This window comes from Orcinus orca, chromosome 6 (genome assembly GCF_937001465.1).
Source record: "Orcinus orca chromosome 6, mOrcOrc1.1, whole genome shotgun sequence".
Taxonomy (NCBI): domain Eukaryota; kingdom Metazoa; phylum Chordata; class Mammalia; order Artiodactyla; family Delphinidae; genus Orcinus; species Orcinus orca.
The window spans coordinates 110,760,803-110,781,951 of record NC_064564.1 but is presented as its reverse complement, the minus strand read 5'-3'; the positions used below and the strand labels follow the sequence as shown (position 1 = coordinate 110,781,951).

The window sequence follows — 21,149 nt, the reverse complement described above, 5'->3', positions numbered from 1 at the left end:
AGACTTCAGGTGGGCAAGCTATGCTGTGTTTTTATTCTCTGACAAGGACTTATTTCATAAGTTCCAGATCAAATACGGTAAGTACTGCTCGATTACAGAGCACAGCAGACTCTAACGTGTTAAATGCCCCAGTTATTGAATTGCCTTTTCACAAGGGTACTCTGGAGCACAGTCAGGAGCAGGCAGAGCCTCGTCCTTCTAACAGATACGTTTCCCAGCCCTATTAAAAGGGGTCTTCATCTGTCCTGTCAAAGGGAGTCTGCTGGGGTTTTTTAGTTTAATTACACTATCCAATTAAAACTCCTTGCTGCATTTGGATGCGCCTCTCCTTGGGCCTGAGTGGAGATGACATTTACAAGGCTCGCCTTTCAAGCAGACAATAGTGTGATTGATGAGGTGCACGTTCAGTGAAGGAGGCGAGTGCCTGTGGAAGTGCCGCTTAGTGCATTTTGATTTATTTATCATCTTCTTCCAAAACAAGGGAGCTGCTGGGAGATGGGTTCTAGGCAACAGGGGGGCCACCTCAGTTTTTCCAAGTGTGTGGGAGGGAAAGAAAGACCTGGCGTGTGCCACAGGATAAAGGTGGAGAAACACTGTAAGCGTGAGGCCAGCTTGCATCATCGAATGCCAGACTGCATTCTCAGGTTCTCTGACACAGTTTGGTTTACAGTAACCTCAAGCTGTGATCTGCTGTTAAATAGGCCATCACTGTGTTTCAGGGAACAGTTGCTGCGTCTGGATAACACTGGCCAGACCCCTGAGAACTTAGCCTGTGGGACCCAACTCAGCATGTGTCCCGTTGACTGACCTGGTCATTATTAACTGACACCTGACGTTTGCACTGGACATGCCTAGTTATGCTCCCAGCTGCATCCTCCAGCAGTCTGGCAGCTTCTGTCCAGGGGCTACAGTCAGTGCTCAGTGGCTCTTTCTCTCACTCTGCCTGAACTACACTGAACATTTAAAAGTTGCTTCTAGGGACTTCCCTGGTGGTCCAGTGGTTAAGACTTCACCCTTCAACACAGGGGGTACAAGTTCGATCCCTGGTTGGGGAGCTAAGATCCCACATGGCTTGCGGCCAAAAAAACATAAGACAGAAGCAATATTGTAACAAATTCAGTAAAGACTTTAAAAATGGTCCACATCATGGGACCTCCCTGGTGGCGCAGTGGTTAAGAATCCGCCTGCCATTGCAGGGGACACAGGTTTGAGCCCTGGTCCGGGAAGATCCCACATGCCGCAGAGCAACTAAGCCCATGTGCCACAATTACTGAGCCTGCGCTCTAGAGCCTGCGAGCTGCAACTACTGGGCCCGCATGTCACAACTACTGAAGCCCGCGCACCTAGAGCCTGTGCTCTGCAGCAAAGAGAAGCCACCGTAATGAGAAGCCCGTGCCCCGCAACGAAGAGTAGCCCCCACTCGCCACAACTAGAGAAGGCCTGCATGCGGCAACGAAGGCCTGACGCAGCAAAAAAATAATACATTAAATAAAATTTTTTTAAAGGTTTCCTTCAATTAAAAAAAATGGTCCACATCCACAAAATTTAAAATATAAAATAAAAGTTGCTTTTGGAATTGGGAATCAGCCAAGAGCAAGTGCGGCTCTAACAAAGAGATACGGAGGCACATTGGAGAACTTCTCAAAGTTGTAGTGAAAAGGCAAACCCAGCATCTTGTTCTTAACCTACTATTCTGTGTACCCTCAGCATATGATAGATGGGACCACTGTGCTTGTCTCTGTAGTTCCTGGAAAAGAGGTGTTTAGTACAATGTGTGGTCTCTGGAAGGGTCAACATTCTGAATTTAGGAGGCAGGCAGTTCTACTCTGAGCCCTAGACGGATGATAAAAACCTTCCCATATTCATTATCAGGTGCTACAGTTGCTCATGGGAGCTGTTGGAGGCATGTTTGCTCACTGCATGACATATAAGAATGTCTATGTTTATGAAGAAAATTGGCTGGTACTGAGACACTCAGTGGGTTTTCTTACATTCTGTGTAAACTTTCTTCATTTTTCTCTAAGACTTACTAATAAATGAGAAAGAATTTCCTTGTGTTGATTGGAATATTGATATCTGTTAGAGTAGAAAACATTTCGGGGGTATCATCTTTTTATCCTCCTGGGAGAAGCCTTCTTTTTGCTATTAAATTTTCACTTAATTGTTGACTTGGGCCTTATAGACCCATAATAACAAAACAGTTATGTAGGTATAATGGAAAGTTTACAGACATTTACATTTTCCTAGATTTTAATTACCATTTCCTCAAATTCTTTTTTTTTTTTTCCTTGGTTGTAACATCAGAAGAGATCCGAATTGAGAAGAGGGTAAGGGCAGAGATTGTTTCCTACTGAAGAAATCTGTGTGAAGATTTCTCAGCTGGATAAATGATTGGAAGAATCTGTTTCCCTTACCTCCTGCCAAGCTCCAAACTGTGTTTTCATAATAAATAAATGGAGTGCTTAGATTTTAAGTTATTCTTGTAGACATGGAAAAAGTAAGCCATTATTTCATTAAATTCAAAATATGTATTGCTTACAAGACTCCCATAGGCAACTTCCAGGACAGGGTAGCTGTACCCAGATTAGCCCTTCTATCATAAATGACTGGAAAACTGCACAAAATATAAGAAACTGTTTGCAGACATTGAAAAACAGGCAGTACGGGACAGTGAGCCCTGAGAGAAGGGCAACAAATGAGCTGAGACCTACTATCACTTCAGCTTTCTTCCAGGGTTTCCCAAGGAGAGCATAGCAGTCTCACTGACCCGGGAGACACAGATCAGAGTTGGGGGAACTGAAATTCAGCAACTGAAATTAGTAAAATTTAAGTATGGAGAGGAGGGAGCCCTACTGAGAATGAGCTCCAGAAAGATGCCTTTTAATCTTCTGTTGTATACAAAGCTGTGTGTGCCTCCTGTGGGATCTCACAAGTCTGGTCAAAGAACAACTACTGGGGAGCTATAAACTAAAGTTCTGGCCAAAACTCTAGTTCATAGCTCCCCAGTAGTTGAAGCATCCAGGACATTTACTAGTAACTCTGGAAAGGCCGTATCTTAGGAGCAAGGCTACACTAGCCCTAGATTAAAGACTGCCTTAATTCTTAATAAAGTTTTAAACGGATTCCTGAAAGGATCAAACTGATCCACATGTAAATTAACTGACTGCCAGAACAAAGCCCAATGATTAGCTAAAAGATGATGACAAAATGCAAACATCCCACACTCGAGCATTCATAGTATCCAACTTTCAATAAAAAATTATGAGACGTGGAAAGAAGCAGGAAAAAAATGTGTCCTGTAACCAGCAGAAAAATCAGTCAATAGAAGCAGAGTCAGAAATGGCAGGGATGATAGAATTGGCAGATAAGTACTTAAAAATTCATATTGTAAATATGTTCAAAGACTTAATAACTCAAAAAGAAGAGAAATGGAAACTTTAAAAAGAACCAAATGAAAATTCTAGAGCTAAGAAATACAGTACCTGAATCAAAAAATTCACTGATGGGAGCAAATCAGGAAGATTAGGAAAAAAGGTCAGAGGGTTAGTTATCTATTACCACATGACAAATTGTCCCAAAACTCAGTGTCTTTTTTTTTTTTTTTTTTATAAATTTATTTATTTATTTTTGGCTGTGTTGGGTCTTCGTTTCTGTGCCAGGGCTTTCTCCAGTTGCGGCGAGCGGGGGGCCACTCTTCATCGCGGTGCGCGGGCCTCTCACTGTCATGGCCTCTCCCGCTGCGGAGCACAGGCTCCAGACGCGCAGGCTCAGTAGTTGTGGCTCATGGGCTTAGTTGCTCCGCGGCATGTGGGATCTTCCCAGACCAGGGCTCGAACCCGTGTCCCCTGTATTGGCAGGCAGATTCTCAACCACTGCGCCACCAGGGAAGCCCAAAACTCAGTGTCTTAAAACAACAATAACATTTATTTTCTTACAGCTTTGTGGGTCAGGAATCCAGCACAGCTTAGCTGGGTCCTCTAGCACAGGGTCTCTCACCAGGCTGCAGTCAGACTGTCAGCTGGAGCCAGCAAGTGTTCTGACATATATGTAGTTGGAGTCTCAGGGAAGGTAGAGAAAACTGTTCCAGATTTGATTTAAAATATCAATCCACCAATCTTGGAAGTCTAAAGAAGGCCAAACAGGATAAATACAGAGAAAACCACATCAAGGCACATCATAATCAAATTGCAGAAAACCAGTGATAAAGAGAAAACTCTTATGAGCATCCAGAGAAACCAAGATAAGAAGTATTGCTGACTTCTCACCAGAAATAATGCGATCCAGAAGACAATGGAGTCAACCTAGAATTCTATACTTAGTGAAAATATCCTTCCGAAATGAAGGTGAAATGAAGACATTTCCAGACATTCCAAAAATAAAAGAATTTGTTGCCATTAAACCTTTACTATAAGAAATATTGAAGGCTGGAGGGGAAAAAAAATACCAGATAGAAACCCAGATCTACCCAAAGAAATCAAGCATACTCAAAATGTCACCATTAGCAACTATACAGAATGAACAAAGAAAAAGGAAATAAGTGAGACCTCTTTGAGTGGGGATAGACAAACTCTGGCCCATAGGCTAAATCCAGCCCACCACCTATTTTTGTATGGCCTAGGCACTAAGAATAGTTTTTAACATGTGAATATTTGCAATTGATTTGATGATATGGAACATTAACTTTGAACTCCATTTAAGTGAAATGTTATCCACCCCCCCAAAAAAAAATATGTCCTTCTCAGAAGTGACCTGTAGTAACCCCAGAAAATACATTTGATGATTATATTTTGAATTTTGTCAGTTAAAAAATGTAGAAATTCTTTTTCTCTTGTTATATAAGTATCTATAAAATATCCTTAATTTTGCCTCTTGGCTCTCTTAGCCTGTCTGGAAGAGTTTGTTTATCTTGGAGAGTGAGAGCAAAAAGACAAGGGAATCTACCATGTGCCAGGCAGTGTCCCAAGTGCTTTATATGCACTACTTCTTTTTTTTTTTTTAACATCTTTATTGGGGTATAATTGCTTTACAATGGTGTGTTAGTTTCTGCTTTATAACAAAGTGAATCAGTTATACATATACATATATATGTTCCCATCACTACTTAATTCTTGAAACAACCCTCTGAGGTTTATATTCATTTATTTTAGAAGTCTCAGATTGTTGATTTTTATCCTAGGATTACTTAATCTTAGCAACAACTCTGTGAGACAGATATTATTCCCATTTTATAAATGAGGAAACTGGGGCTCAGAGAAGTTATGTAACTTGCCTAAAGTTATATATAAATGGTAACAGAGGTTTATATTCTTCCCTCTGCCACTGACACAAAGCCAAGTCACTTAAACTTCTGTGCTTTTTGGATGGAAGAGTATCCCTAGCCCCAACTCAGTCTATGAAGTCTTATTCCTCAACAAATTTTAACCATGCTTCGTTATCTGGTTTCTCTTCCTAAAGGATATTAAGTGCAGAAAAATGGAAGGTGGAAAAAGAATTACAGAACTTAATAATAGAGATAGTAGGAAGTTAAAACTGACGAGAGTTGACCAAAAATGAAACAAAACAAAAACTGTTAAAAATCAGTCCAAGAACTCAAAAAGCACAGTAGTATGGTAATAGGGAACTTACTACTATAATATGGAACTTAATATTTAGTGGTGATGTGTAGAGCCTTTTGCAGCTCTGAAGAAATCATGATATTCAGTACTTGTAAAGATGGACATGATAGCACGGTGTTTATTTTCCTTATACTCTAATACAGGAGGAAATTTTATCTATGGATTTTTTTTAATTTTATTTATTTTTTTAATTTATTTTTGGCTGCGTTGGGTCTTCGTTGCAGTGCGCGGGCTCTCTCCAGTTGCAGTGAGCGGGGGCTACTCTTCGTTGTGGTGCGCGGGCTTCTCATTGCCATGGCTTCTCTCGTTGTGAAGCACGGGCTCTAGGCGTGCGGGCTCAGTAGTTGTGGCTTGCGGGCTGTAGAGCACAGGCTCAGTAGCTGTGGTGCACGGGCTTAGTTGCTCCGTGACATGTGGGATCTTCCTGGACCAGGGCTCGAACCCATGTCCCCTGAATTGGCAGGCGGATTCTTAACCACTTTGCCACCAGGAAAGTCTGATTTAATAGTTTTTACACTTCTCAGTTTTAATTTCTAATATAATAAATATTGATAGATATAGTCCACATGAACAAAAGCTTTTGGAGCTCCTCAGTAATGTTTAAAAGTGTAAGGGGATTCTGAGACCAAGAAGTTTGACAACTGCTGATTTAGGGTCTTGAAAATCATCTAAAAAGCTTGGACTTTATTCTGAAGACAATAGGAAAAGAAACACTGTAGAGTTTTAAGTAGGAGAATGATATGACCAGATGTGTGTTACAAAAGGATGACTCCTCTCGGTAGATGTTTGGATCTGAAGAAGACATGACCAAAAGTAGGAAAACCAAAAAGAGGCAACAGACGGTCAGGACCTCAGTGAGGGCTGTGGTCACAGGATGGGAAGGGATGGAAGATGAATATATGAAAACTATTTAGGGGACCAAATGCTTGGAACTTGGTAAGTAGTGAAGCCTCCAGTTGGGCTAACAGACCTTTAGATTTAAGGCGAAATGTAGAATTCAGTTCTGGATGTGCAACACTGCAGGCCATATGAAGATGGCAGCTGTACTCACTGGTTGGCTCTGAAAGTCTGGAGAAAGGTCCAAGCCAGATATCTGCTTCGGGATCATCAATATCTGGGTAGTAGTTAAAACCTAAGGGGCAAACCTGACAGAGGAGAAATGGAGTTAAAAGAGATGAGGGTCAAGGACAGGACACCGGGGAAGACCATTATTTAAGAGAAAGATAAAGGACAAGAAGGTCACAAAGGACATATAAGAAACAGATTGACTGGAGAAGTCAGTTGAAAAATCAGTTGACTGTGGCTTCCTGGGAAGAGAGGACTTCAGAAGTATCAGATACAGCTGAGAAGCCAAGCAAAATAAAAGCCGAGAAGTATCTACTGGATCTCTCAACATAGAGGTCGTGGTGACCTTAGCAAGAGTGTTTTCAGTAAATTAGAGGAAGGAGGGAAATCACATTGCCATGGGAGTTTTTATAATCAGAGAGCTTTAATTATGTTTATAGGAAGGAGCCAAAGGGGGCGGGGGGAGGGGGTGAATGACACAGGCAAAAGTGTTAAGTGGATCAGACTCTGTCCCTGCTCCAGAGGTCAAAGAGGTCATCACAGTTACTGGGGCCTCTGCCACCATTGGGGTGCTCGAGAAGGAGCACCAGCCTTCGCCAGTTGAATTACATTGAACTGAAGCTCCTACAGGCAGCTGGGAATGCTGCTCGCAGTGGAGACCAGACCCGGAGGGGGTGTCCAGCCCAGAGACCAAAGCATCCCAGGCCATCCATTTCCCACTGCAACGAAGAGTAGCCCCTGCTCGCTGCAACTAGAGAAAGCCCGCGCACAGCAACAAAGACCCCATACAGCCAAAAATAAATAATAAATTAAATAAATAAAAGTTATTTTAAAAAAAGGGAAATCCAATGAGAGCTCTCCACCCACTTCCAAGCCAGAGGAACCAGAAAAGATCAGACCCTGGAAACCCATTTTTTTAGAAGTATCCATGCCTGATGTAAAGGAATTCAGAAGGAATCCAAATACTCAGAGATGTTCTTCATAGGCTTATCTATATAATACTGGCAATTTTATTAGTAACTTAAAAGCCCAATGGAAAGATAGTAACGTGAACCGTGGCACACACCTACTTGTTGGCAAAAAATACAGCTGTTGAAAAAGATGGTTGTGGAGACTATGTAGCAACAAGGAAAAGGCTATGCTAAAATGTTAACAATGAAAATTCTCCCCAAATTTTACTATACAATCTGATTACAACTGTGTGAAAACAGACATGTGAGAATGACTAGAAAAGAGACCATGGATGTCATTGTGCCAGGATGTTGGTATTATGGGGGTGGAGTGTGGAAGTTTTTCCTCTGTCTTCTAAATTTCTAGTAATTTTAAAATATATTTTATAATTTTTTAATTGAAAAGGAAAACCAAAAAATTCAAGTTTATTTTTGGCTTTCCTGGCAAGTGGGACACCTGGGGGGTTTTAGACAAAGGTGGGCCTCAGGCTCAGTTTGGAAGTCCCAGCTCTGACCAGTCATTGCCAGCCACTGTCGGTGCCCGCAGGTCGTTTAGAAAGGAGCCTCTTTTCAAACAACAATCTCTGTTCCATTTGCAGTGGAAATCTGGGAGCACTTCCTTTAGCAGGAGTGTATGCGCTGCTGGCCCTCTGCCTAAGCTTTCCCATCTTGTGATGATAGCAGCTTTTTCTGAATGGCCACTCCCCTCAATTGACCAGAAGACCCCGTTTTTTCAGCACAGCCTCTGGTTTAAGTTAAAACTCATAATGCAGATGATAAATTACAGCACGAAAGCTCAAAAGTCTCCACTTCTGACACCTGTACTGCTAATTAGTAAAAATACATTTTTACATATCCAGACTTCCATTTCAATATTCAGAGGCGATGTATAGTTTCAGTGCCCTGAGCAAATCTGGATATGTGACCGGGGCTTAGATGCCACATTTTATACCCCATTATATTGCATTTTATTCCTACAGCTCTAAAGCAAGTCTGCTCAAAGAAGGCCCAATTAAAAACCAAATCGTCAGAACAGTGAGGATATTATCGCCAAACATCAGTTCCATCACAGTTGTAAGAATGATGGCCACCACCCATTGAGCCCCCGCTGTTTCCAAGTGCCATGTGAGATGCCTGATGGATGCTGTCTCCTCTCGGGCAAACCTTGGCCTCTGGAGGGACAGTGCCTCCGACCGTCCCACCACTAGAACACAGCAGAACTGGATTTCTTCCCAAGTCTCTGACTAGCACTCACACTTTCCCCCTCTGCATCCCAGGCTTTTGTTATGCCTCAATTTCCAAACAGAATTTAACAACCCAAACAAAATAATTTGGACTAATTGCAATATTAGACTTTGTATTTTCTTTTAAATCATACTGATACACAGGCTCACCTCAGAGATATTGCAGGTTTGGTTCCAGACCACCACAGTAAAGCAAGTCACACACATTTTTTGGTTTCCCAAGGCATATAAAAGTTATATTTACACTATACTGTAGTCTGTTAAATGTGCAATAACATTATGTCTAAAAAAATAATTTACACACCTTAATTTAAAAACACTTTATTGCTGAAAAATGCTAACCATCATCTGACAGTGCAAGGTTGCCACAAACCTTCAATTTGTGAAAAATGCAGTATCTGTGAACCACAATAAATGAAAGCACCACAAAACAAGGCATGCCTGGATCATTTTTCTCAACTGGCATTTTTACAAAGACAGTTTACCCCTATGGCTTACTCATTCCCTGTGAAAGGTGCTGATGTTCTTTGAGTTTCCAAGGGTAACCTGCCCACCTCTGGTTCCCTCTAACACCCCAGGACAGATGCCCCGATGGGCTGCAGCTGAGGAGGACATTTGACCCCCCCCATCTTCCTCCTTTACCTGAGGTGAGCCTAGAGGTGCCCGAGGCTGGTAAAGTTTTGATAACAGACTTTTCTCACTTTGTGTTCCTGTTCTGTTCAGCTGGTGTTGAAATGCCAGTGATTCCTTCCCAGACACCTCTGGTGGAAATTTACCGCATAGCATAAACCACTCATGTTTATTGATAGATCCATCTCCAGAAAGAGGTCAATTAACTTGTTACACTGTAGTAGGTGGGCTTTGGATTAGGTGAAATTATACAAGTGCGAATTCTGCTTATTAACTCTTATAAAAGAATTCCCAAGTCCTGCCACTGTTACCTTCTCTATAGTTCTCAAGTCAGTCCCTTTCTCAGCATCCTTTTTACTCCTGTCTAGCTCAAAACTGAATATGCTCCTACCTGGATGACTGTGGCAGCTGGTCCCCCTGCCTCCAGGCCCTGGTGAGCCAGGGTGAATGCCCAAAAGCCCAATTTGACCATTCACTGCCCAGCTTACAGTCCACTAGTGGCTCCCTCAGCTGTTGAATCCAGTGTTCCCAGCCCTTTAGTCTGCCCTGTGTCACAGCACCTCCTGCCCGCCCACTCTTCGTGAACCTGCCTGCTCGGAGCCCTGGCTCGGAGGCGTGCTGCCTCTCGCCCCCGTGTGTGTGTCCACGCTCTGTCCTCGCCCTGTCGCATCCTTCTCCACCCCACGTTTACCCAGCTGACCCCCCTTCCTCCTCTAAGACTGCTCAGTCAGGCGTCGGCTTCTCCAGGAAACTGTGTCTCTAGTGGCCCTTCCGCTACCAGGCCAGCCACCTCCCCTGGGGTCTCCACAGCATCTCCCTGGGATCACCTTCTTCGTCATGAATGGTGTTCATTCCTCTGGCCACCCAGCAAAACAGGGATCCCTGGAGCAAGGGGAAAAGCCTCACAGCAAAAACTCTCGGCGCGCCTTGGCCCCATGCTCCGTGGCTCCAGCACGAGTGACAGCGTGGCTCTGAGTTAACTAGAGCTCTCCCTCCGAAGTCCTCCCACAGAGCAGGAAGGGGCCGTCTGCTGTAGCTGTCCCACCGCACCGCACCCGGTTTTGAGCTGTGTGATAGTCTATCTGTGGCTCTGTAATAGTTACAAAAGGGCCGAGCTGTTGAATCCTAGTACAGGTTCTCCAGATGGTGTTCTGTCTCCTCTTCCCTCAGTGATGTGAATGCTCTCTCTGGAAAGGACGGATAAGTCAGAGGCTTCAGTGAGATGGTCAGGGCTGGAACTCTTCATCACTCTGACTTGCTTCCCTCTTCCTTGGGGGTCTGGTAAGAGTGCTGGGGACAGGCAGAGGACACACACAGCCTCCTAGCTCAGCACAGTACATGGGGGGGTGTTTGTAGTCACCTGACCCAAATATGCAGCCGTTCCGGACACGTGATGTGGGATGATTAGTTTGTTTTCGTCCTATGATTGGTGTGCAGATGAACCACAGGCCTCCCCTCTGTGAGCCCGTACCATCCAAGGGGATGGTGTGGAGGCTTCCTTCCAGAGGCTCCCGGGCCCCTGCAGACTGCATGTCACGTGTGCCATGCGTAGATTTGGCTCTTCCTAAAGAGTGCAGGACAGGTTTTTAATGGTGTCCCAGTTGTTCAGGCGAAACATGCTCTAGTATCTTGAGGTTTGGGTTTTGTTTTGTCAGTGACGAGCGGGAGCAGGTGGTATAGACAGTCCATGAGATCACTTATCAAAGTGGTCAGTGAACCCCGAAGCTTCGGGTCCACAGACCTCCCTAAGACCTTCTGGTCCTTTTTAGCTGCAGGCACTGGTGTCTGTGTCTGTCACGGCCAGGTGTCAGCAGTAAGGCCTCCTGGAGGGGGTGTCTCTGTTTGTCCTTCACAGCCCTGTGACCTTCATAGATGGCTCTGCTTGGTCACAGCATGGCCAACAGAGAGATCTGCATTGTTCTTCCGCACAGTGATATCACCATCAAGGCTCTGACATTCTGAGCTGAATCCTGTAAAGATAAAAGAATACACACATATGCTCACGTCCATACATACAGATACATCCATTCATGTGAGATTCACTTCTCAGAAACAAGTAATTTATATATTCACAGAATGATTAGCTTTCAGCTAAAAATTCTAACACTTTAGTACCACGATTTAGAATCAGGCTAAATTTGTCAAGTGACGGAAAGCGAGGTTTTTCAGAAATTATTAGCTAATTTTTTCAATATTGAATTTATAGTCAGAAAGTATATCATAATGATGTTTCCAGGATAAAATACCAGCAGCTTAACTTTTCTGGCCACAAGCATGTATCAGTTTATTTTTGAAGATCTGAAGAATTAGCTACTGTAAATAAAGTTTCCAGGAAGATTTCTCTGGGAAAGAGGTGAACTTACAGTAATATGGGTGATATGTTATTAATAACTATGACCAGCCACTGCTTCAATTAAAAGGACAACGGATGAGAAGGGCTAATAGAAAGGATATGCTGAATTGTAATCTCACAAGCACTGAAGTCTGCAGAAAAGACAAGGAGTTGTTTCTGAGGCTGGTAGGAGGAAGCCTCTGGGTAAGAGATGTCACCAGCTGCTCCTTGGTCTGGGAATGTTTACCGAGCTCTGACTACACGTCTCTCTGGAGCAGTGCTCCTTTGGTTGCCAGTAATGGAAACCAACTTCAAAATAGCTTAAGGAGAAAGAGGGCTTTCTTGGAGGTCCACAGGGGTCTCCCAGGACCCAAGGACAGCATGACCTGATGGGCCAGGGAGAGCGTCACATGGGAGTGAGGACGGCGGGCACCTATGTCTCCACGTAGAGGAGGGAATCTGATTGGCATGTTTGGCCCAAAGGACAGGCACAGGGGGTGTGGACACGACTGCAGGTGGCGTGATACGGTAAGCAGGTTTCTTTGACGGGCCGAGCACTGTGGGAGGCCACATGAGAAACGTGCCTAGGAATGTATCCCACGGAGGTGCCAGTTGAGCTAAAGTACCCAGCATTGGCTGACCTTTTGGAGACAGGATAATGAGAGGGGACATCCCAAGCGTGGGCAGGTGGGTATGTGCAATGCCCTGGGCTGGCATGTGGCATCTGAGAGTGGTGAAGTGAGGTGAGGCTAGACCAGGAAGCAGTTCCAGAAATGACAAGGTTGCCCTGAAGGTGGTAGGAAAGGGTTACAAAAGCATTTGGGTCTGGGGGTGGTTTGTGTGTTCAGGGGGTCAGACCCCCTGAGTCAGTCTGCTCTGTGACGTGCCAGCTTTCCATGGCAGCTTTCCATGGCCTCTCCACGCCCCCTGCCGCCCCCAGTCCACCCGTCCTTCCAGGGTGGAAGTGACCGGAGGCCTTGGGCCTTGGGCCTTGGGCCTTGGGAGCAGCCTCCACGTGGGATCACATGACCAGGACTCCCCCTCCCAGCAGGAGCCAGGCTGCGGAGAACCTGGTAATAGCGTTACTATCGGCCTTCCTCCTTCCTGTTGCTCATTTATTTGACTTTAAGCACAGTTATTTTTAGAGAAATAATTTGGAGTTAATTGGCCTTCTGCCTTAAAAACTACCACCTTTTCCATGCGACTATTATGTAGAAATAGTTCTGTAGAGCTTTCCTAATCTGGCGTCCCCGGAACACCCTTCAGAGTGGAATGGGACATAACTAGCCGTTTGATCTGTTGTTTACTGCCTGCTCTCTCCCCACCTGTGATGAGAAGGTGAACGACTCCTGGGAAGAGTTGCAGCCCTGCAGCCTCCACTTGCTCTCGCTGGAACTGAAATGACAAGGGGAGAGGAGAATACGGGGGGCCTCCCCCAAGGTAACCCGCCAGAGCCCCCTCAACCCTGCCTTTTCTCTCTCCCTCTAGGTCACGCGATATTTAAACTCACGTATCTAAGCAATCACGACTATAAACACCTCTACTTTGAGTCTGACGCTGCTACCGTCAATGAAATCGTGCTCAAGGTGAGTGTTCCTTCTTGGCCCAGACCCGGCGTATGCAGGACCGGCTCCCCCCCCAGCACTGCATGAGGCTCCCGGGCCGGTTTTGCAGGGTCACTGCACTGCCTACGGGTCACCCGGCTGGTGAGCACCCAGGCCTGGGCCACACCGCAGGTCAGCTGCTCTGCACCTGCTTCAGCCAGCCAGGACCCCCTTCAGCTTCCTCCCAGTCCCCCGATAATCCTCCTTCTTCATGTGTTTATTCATTCTTTTTACGTACCATTTATTTCCCTCCAACCCCACTCAGGAGCTCCTTGAGGTTCCTGGAACAGACTCTGAGGAAATTATTGTTATTGTTTGAAGACACCTTGAAGTAATCACGATAATTAACCTGTTCTAAACATCCCGGCTTGATGCTAGAATTGTCTGTTACCATATCTCAACAGTGCTCACGGAGCACCTTCTGTGTGCCAGGCTAGTACTCAGGATACTGCAGTGACAGACCCAGTCCCTGCCCTCAGTGAGCTTGTCCTCTTTCAGAGGAAAGAGACATTAAGAAAATTACAGAGAGGGACTTCCCTGGTGGCACAGTGGTTAAGAATCCACCTGCCAATGCAGGGGACACGGGTTTGAGCCCTGGTCCGGGGAGATCCCACATGCTGCAGAGCAACTCAGCCTGTGCACCACAACTACTGAGCCTGCGCTCTAGAGCCCACGAGCCACAACTACTGAGCCCGTGTGCCACAGCTACTGAAGCCCACGTGCCTAGAGCCCGTGCTCCGCAACAAGAGAAGCCACTGCAATGAGAAGCCCATGCACCACAATGAAGAGTAGCCCCTGCTTGCCGCAACTAGAGAGAAAGCCTGCACACAGCAACAAAGACCCAACACAGCCAATAAATAAATAAATAAATATTTTTAAAAAGACTGTTAAATAAGTCACAAGGTGCCCCATCGGTGTGTAAAGAGTAAACTGACTTGGTACAGGGGGTAGGGAGGCAGGGAGAGCTGAGCCCTGAAGGATGGATGGAAAAGCACACATTTTACCAGGTGAGGAGAGAGAAAAGGCATTTCACAGAGAGAGCAGCCTGTAGTGGAGCAGAGAAGCAGGGCGAGTGCGGTGTGGCTGGGAGGTTGCACCCAAGCCTGTGTGTCTGGAGCAGAGAGGTTGCAGGGGCCAAGCCACACAGAATCTTGCAAAGTGGGGTCGGGCTGAGAAAAGCTCCTGTGGGGTCTCATTGGTTCAGGAAATATGGGTCAGGGCCCGAGATTCTGTGTCTCTAAGAAGCTCTCAGGTGCTGCAGAGGATGCCGTCTGTGTACCACACTCTGAGTGGCCCTGGTCTAGTGATTTGCAGACTCTTCCAAACTGAGAATCCTTTCTCCAAGCCAAATCTTACGTAGAATGACCAGATAGAGAAAACAGAACTGCTTTGGCAGAACAGAGCTTAGAGCCAGAGGGGGCTCCTCCACCCCTGGTTGTGTGTGACTCTGACCAGTCACATCACCTCCCTGGGCCTCTGTTTCTCCTCCTGTAAAATAGGGATCATGGTACCTACCCTGCCCTACCCCACCATAAGGCTAATATTAGCTGCTAGAGCAAATATTAAATGGTACGGGGAAGCTACCTAAGTGATTATTCGTTCTCTTCTTAAGAGTAGATGTCATCAAGTAATAGTAATAAAAGTACTACGATACACTGAGGGGTCACAAAGTGCAGGACCTGGGCCAGGCACTTTACCTGTCCTGTCTCAAGGAACCTTCACACCTCTATGAGGTCATTCCCATTTTCTAGATGAAAACTGAGGCTCAGGAAAAAAGTAACTTAGCCAGGGTTGTGACAGGCAGAACCAGAACTTGACCCCGGTTTGGCAGATTCCAGAACTTGTGCTCCTAACCTCCCAGGTGTGCATAGACTTAAGGAGCTGAACAGGAGATTTCGATGAAATGGAATTGTTTCACAGAAATGTTTTGAGGCAAAGTCCTCATGGCTTCAAAAGATTTTCAAAAGTAGTAGATAAGAATTAAAAGAATAAAGCTGCTAGGAGGACAGTTTAGAGCCAAGACAGAGTAGCGTGACCAGTTGGATGGAAAGCAGAGGGTTCATAGACCACCCCGGATCGGAGCCCCTTGGAACAGGCAGGGGACAGTGCCCACCTGGAGTGCCTGAAGGCAGCGAGCTAAGAGTTACCTGCCAGCGCATGCCCCGACGACCCAGGGAGCGTGTGCCGCACTCCGGGGCCAGGTGGAGAAATATTCCATTACCCCGTCAGGGCTGGCCTTTTTTTTTTTTTTTTTTAATTTATTTATTTATTTAATTTTTGGCTGCATTGGGTCTTCATTGCTGCCTGCGGGCTTTCTCTAGTTGCAGCGAGCGAGGGCTACTCTTCGTTGCAGTGTGTGAGCTTCTCATTGCGGTGGCTTCTCTTGCTGCAGAGCACAGGCTCTAGGCTTGCGGGCTTCAGTAGTTGTGACACACGGGTTCAGTAGTTGTGGCGCACAAGCTTGCTCCACAGCATGTGGCATCTCCCCGGACCAGGGCTTGAACCCATGTCCCCTGCATTGGCAGGCGGATTCTTAACCACTATGCCACCAGGGAAGTCCTGGCCTTTTTTTTTTGTAGCCAGCATTAAAATATTCAAGGATTTTACTAGAAGGATTCTAGTAAAATTATAATCCTGTGTTTATAAAATAATTTTCAAAATAATTTTCACAACAGCAGATTGATGACAGAAACACAGGTTTATGACTTCACTGCAAGACTGTGGAAGAACAAGTGCAGAAAAATCATTTTCCAGGACCAAATGCTCCCTCGAAGCAGATGCTTTTCTGCAAAATCCCCAAGGCCTATCGCCTTTCCTAAAATGTCTGTTTTCATATGAAAATGCTTGTAGAAATATTACATCATGCACAAGACTCCAGGAGAAGTCCCAGCCTGATTTATTTAGAGAGCTAATGATCGCGATCCTGATGGAAGATTAAATTTCACGTCTCCGATCTCTGATTTTTAAAGCAGTTTAAATACTTAGCCCAATCTGCCATTCCCAGTGTCTTCGTGGGGCTTTGCACCAACACCAAGTGACTGAGGCCCCACTTGGTAGAAATGTTGCCATCAGAGGTTCTTCTCAGGTCGGTCTTAGACGCAAGTAATACATGTGGTGGTTCTAGAATTGAGGAGTTTCACATAAAATAAGAGCTTTAGACTGAAACTTTAGACGAGCCACAGCTTGGGCTCTGACCAGTGTCTGCAACTGAAAGGAGGAAATAAGGACCAGAGGCTAATGTCAAAGAAACTATTACAAGCAGGCAACTCTCCAAGTTATTTTTAGCTCGTTGTGTTTTTCCCCATAGGACCCATTTATTGGTCACCGACTGTATACAAGACATTTTATGTACATTATCTCATTTCATCTTTGCAACTGCCCTGCCCAGTGTAGACATTATTATCCCCACTTGATAGACGAGGAAAAAGAGGCCCAAGGCCACAGAGCACATACAGGTGAAGCCTCATCTTGAACCAAGCTGAGGAGTCCCAGACCTGCCCTGCCCCTTCCCACCCGAGATGGGATTGAGCTAAGCCCTGCGTGGCCCCTAATTCTGCAGGCTTCGAGGTGAATCTCAGAGGATCATTGGTCTCTTCAAATTGGGTTCTTCTCGTGATCGAGTGATGGAGCCTGTGACTTTATTGACCATGAAAACTCCCTGTATTTTTATGCCTTAAGCTGTAAAATGCACTGAAAGTGAGACACTCTATAGTGCATAAAACTGTGCAAGTCTTAAGCCACAGCATATTAACCAGCTAATGCAGACCAAAGAGCGTTTTTATCTTTTGACTATTACATTAATCTTCCATTAAAATTATCTATGTGATTATCACAAAGCACTGAAGATAATAAATTTAGGAAATAGTTGGCCTGTTGAGGATCATTTTAAAATGCTTTTGTCAAGTTACATGTGCCAAAAATACACTGAAAACAGTAGATGGGTTGAGTGTGCAAACAGTCGAACCCAAAGATTGCTCTTATTAAGAATGATAAACCTCTTCTTTCCATGCACTGTCTCTAGTGTCCCAAATCGTCACCTGGCCCTGCAGGCCTCATGATTTATTGCTCTCAGCTGGTAACTTGGCGAGGCAGTGGGCCGAGCGCGTCAAGCCTTCTGTACTCACACGCCAGCCTTTAACGCCTGCTGCCGGCGACTAGCAGAGCAGAAAGCCTGGAGGGGACACCGTGGCAGAGCCCCAGCCCCACGCGGGGCGAGGCATCCGCACCGCCTCCCCGGAGCGCCTCGGTTCTTTCTCAGTCCGCAGAGGCCTCTCCCGCTCCGGGCACGGGACACGTGGCCCTCAGAGTACAATCAACAGAGGGGGCAGCTCGTTTCTCTAGCCAGGAATAGTCAGGGTTCTAGTCATAACGTTGAGATATTTGAGGTTGAAGAGAAACAGTGTTTGTTCTCAGAAAGGCCCAGCCAGAGGGCAGCTGGGGCAGTGGAAGGAGCCGAGTCTTAGGAGGTGAGGGGGTGGGGGCCTCTGAGGAGGCCCGGGGCCTGGAGAGCTGGTCCAGGTCCTGGCGCGTACTCTTTCTAGCTTTGTGACCTCGAGTAAATGACGTTATCATTTCTGTGCCTCAGTTTTCTCCTCTGTACAATGGGGATAACAATGGCAGCCGTCTCCTAAGGCTGTTGTGAGGGTTAAATGACTCAATCCTTGAAAAGCACTCCGAACGCTGCTGCTGCTGCCACCGCCACCACCACCCAGCCAGGGGCTCATCCTCACACCAGGTGCAGGTCTTATCACGGCACTGCTGCCCTTCCCTGGCTCCTCCCTGCCTCACCTTGACTGATCCCTAAGCTTCTGCAGTTCATGGACACCCCCTTGCTGTGTTCCACGGCTGTGCCTTGATGCGTGCTGATTCTCCCCACCCCTTGTACACCTCAAACTCCTATTTGTCTCTCAAAACCCATCTCATTCATCCCCTCCACAAGCCTTCCCTGCCCCACATGTCCCCGATAGTTACTCTCCCCATTCCTTTCTGCTCCTTCTGTATCTGTTGTCACACTTGTTCTGTTGGACACTCACTAGGCCGTGAGGTCCTTGGGACAGGGACCAAGTCTTAATTTTCCCTCTGCCCCTTGAACCAAACATGGGGTGAGGCTCAGATAAGGCAGGTACTCAGTGCCAAAGGTGATGGTGACAGTGACCATCCAGCATGGGGGGAAATCTGAAAATACCCCAAGAGAACCAGGTGGGAGCAGCAACGTGGAGACCTGGGAGGCAGCTCGCTGTGCATCCTGCACAGAGTTTCCACGGCACCTCTCCCGGCTTTGACCCTGACCGCTCGGTGATCCGGGCAGCTTGGTCCTCTTCTCTGAGCCTCACTTCCCTTTTTTATCAAATGAGCCGTAGCTAGTGGGGTGCTTGTGAGCATTAAAATACCCCAGTTGGAACCTCTGTACCTGCTGGTGGGAGGCTGAACACAGAGCCTTGTTTTGGTTTGGTTTTCATCCCTGTGACGTCCTTGTCTTTCAGACAAGGGAAGAGGGGGCTCAGAGGAGTTATGTGCGAGCCCAGGGCTACACGGCAGGCTGGGGGCAGAACCAGGAAGCCCGGTACACAGGCTTCTTCTGGGAGGGACCACGGGCTCTGGAATCAGAAAAGCTCCACCACTGGCTGAAAGGCCTGTACCAGCCTCGTGTCTTCTCCAGGCGTGTTTTCCCATTGTGCAGTGGGCTCTGGTCACAGCCTGCGGGGTTGCCGTGATGACTGCACGCCATGCACAGGGGGGCACTGGGCCCGGAGGGCGCCCAGCCCAGGGCAGGGCCCTTCCCTTGCTCGTCCCAGGCGAGCAGAGTGGCTGACAAGTGACGGGCTATGTTGTCTTGCTTTCTAGGTTAACTACATCCTGGAATCACGAGCAAGCACTGCCCGGGCTGACTATTTTGCTCAAAAACAAAGAAAACTGAACAGACGTACAAGCTTCAGCTTCCAGAAGGAAAAGAAATCAGGGCAACAATGACACCGGCCTCCAGCTTCAATCTGTTGCCATAGCTCAGAGCCTGCCTGCCAGGGCCAGGTGGCCCTAGAGCCCACCCTGTGTCCTGCAGTCCTCGGGAGGCCAGCCCTTGGCTCACGAGGACAGGGCTGGTGGGCTCTTGGGGAAGGGGGGCACCCCCCTAGAACAGAGCTGGGGACGTTGCCACGGGGCCGAACCCTGAGTGGTAATGGCTTTGATTAGCAGTGCCCGGGGCCGGACGACACCGAGAGGAGCCACAAGCTGCGCAGCCATCTTCGCTGCCTGGCGGCCCCGCCCAGAGATGTACACAGCCGTGCCCAGACGCGTCCTTGCAACTTGATCAAATTTCTCAAAACAAACGAAGAACAAAAATGTACGGTTCTTTTTTTTTTTCTTCCTTTTAATAAACTCTTTATCATGGTTGGTATGATGGACCATTCTTTGGGGCAGAGGATTGATTATGTTATTCTCTTTAAAATCTGTTCCCATATTGAACAGGCAGATTGGAAAAGCTATGGCTCCATTTTTCAGAAGAAATGTTTAGGATTTAGTCAATAGTTTTAACTATGCCATTTGTTTAAATGAGTGCATTGCTTTGAGGATAGTATCTTACTAAAGTTAGGAAGGGGACCGAGTGATGTGTGTCCAAGGCTGCGCCATTTTCCCCTTCAGAAGCCTCCTCTCCTCGGCTCATCCCAGCACCTCTGATTTCAGGAAGGCAGGACTGCGTGTAAAGCTCGGGGCTCGGAGAAGTGGGGGTCACACTGAGCTCCCAGCCAGAAGTGGTCTCTTCTGTTTCCTAAATAACAAGTCTAAGTTTCAGCTGACAGTTGGACCCCCATGTGGATTTTTTCTGGACTCAGAAGAGTCTCTGCTGTGCTGTCTCAGAGGGGCCTCGGCTCCGTTTCTCCTCTCCTCACAGTGCCTGCCCCCTGGTCTGAGCAGGAAGGAAGTGCTGCTTTCACTGCATCAGAGACTGCGGGGCGGGAGGAGCTGCTGCCAGGGGTCCAGCTCCCAGGGGGTGGGGGGCAAGGAATCAGGTATCTGCTGACACCACCCCTCTGGCCACACCTGATGCCTCTGTGGTCCTCGCCAGCCTCTCCAGGGTCCCTCCCAGGGTGACGTCCTTTCGCACTGGCCCTGGCCAAGATGGTGGACTGAGGTTTCATTGAGGACCTGCATTTCAAAGTTTTTTAAATCATTGTACAGGAAGCGACGTGGCTGAAACAGCCTCTCACAGTTGAGGGTCCATTTGCACAGAGGCACCTAATGAATTCCTCTTTCATTCTGATCTTTGTCCAGCCAACAGAAGCACCCTTTTCTAATGTCTTCCATTCCTATCCACCCCAGAAACAAAAGACATATTATTTGTAGCTTGCTATCTGTATTTGAATTTTTAGCAATTTTATATTTAGATATCTTTGAAAAATGTAAATGACTAATTTGGTCATTAAATCTTGTGACATATTCAATATTAAAATAAAAATCATAAACACCTCCTTTTACGTATTTCTTTGAATTCTTGAAGCCTTGCGCACATACTGCTGAGGGCGGTGACCGCCATGAAGCACTCTGGGCGGTGACGTTTGCTAGCAGTTGATGTGGTGCCGAGCGGCTCTGAAATGCACTGTGGGCCTCCTTTAATACTGAGCAAGACAGGATGACCCTCTTCACTCAAGGGTGACATTGAAATCATCACCTCCTTCAAGTACAAAATCAACAACCATTCTCATGTCGTGAAA

The 21,149-nt window shown here is 46.6% G+C and overlaps 1 protein-coding gene across 1 annotated transcript in view; it reads left to right on the top strand.

Moving 5' to 3' along the window:
* The window catches only part of MAPKAP1 (MAPK associated protein 1), a 231,336-nt gene extending 210,429 nt beyond the window's left edge, over positions 1 to 20,907 (top strand). Inside the window, exons 12-13 of the mRNA XM_049710710.1 lie at positions 13,325 to 13,422; positions 19,285 to 20,907. Coding sequence (XP_049566667.1) covers positions 13,325 to 13,422; positions 19,285 to 19,410 — 224 coding nt within the window. The 3' untranslated portion in view covers positions 19,411 to 20,907. The remainder of the gene's footprint in view (positions 1 to 13,324; positions 13,423 to 19,284) is intronic.
* Positions 20,908 to 21,149: the final 242 nt, after the last annotated feature.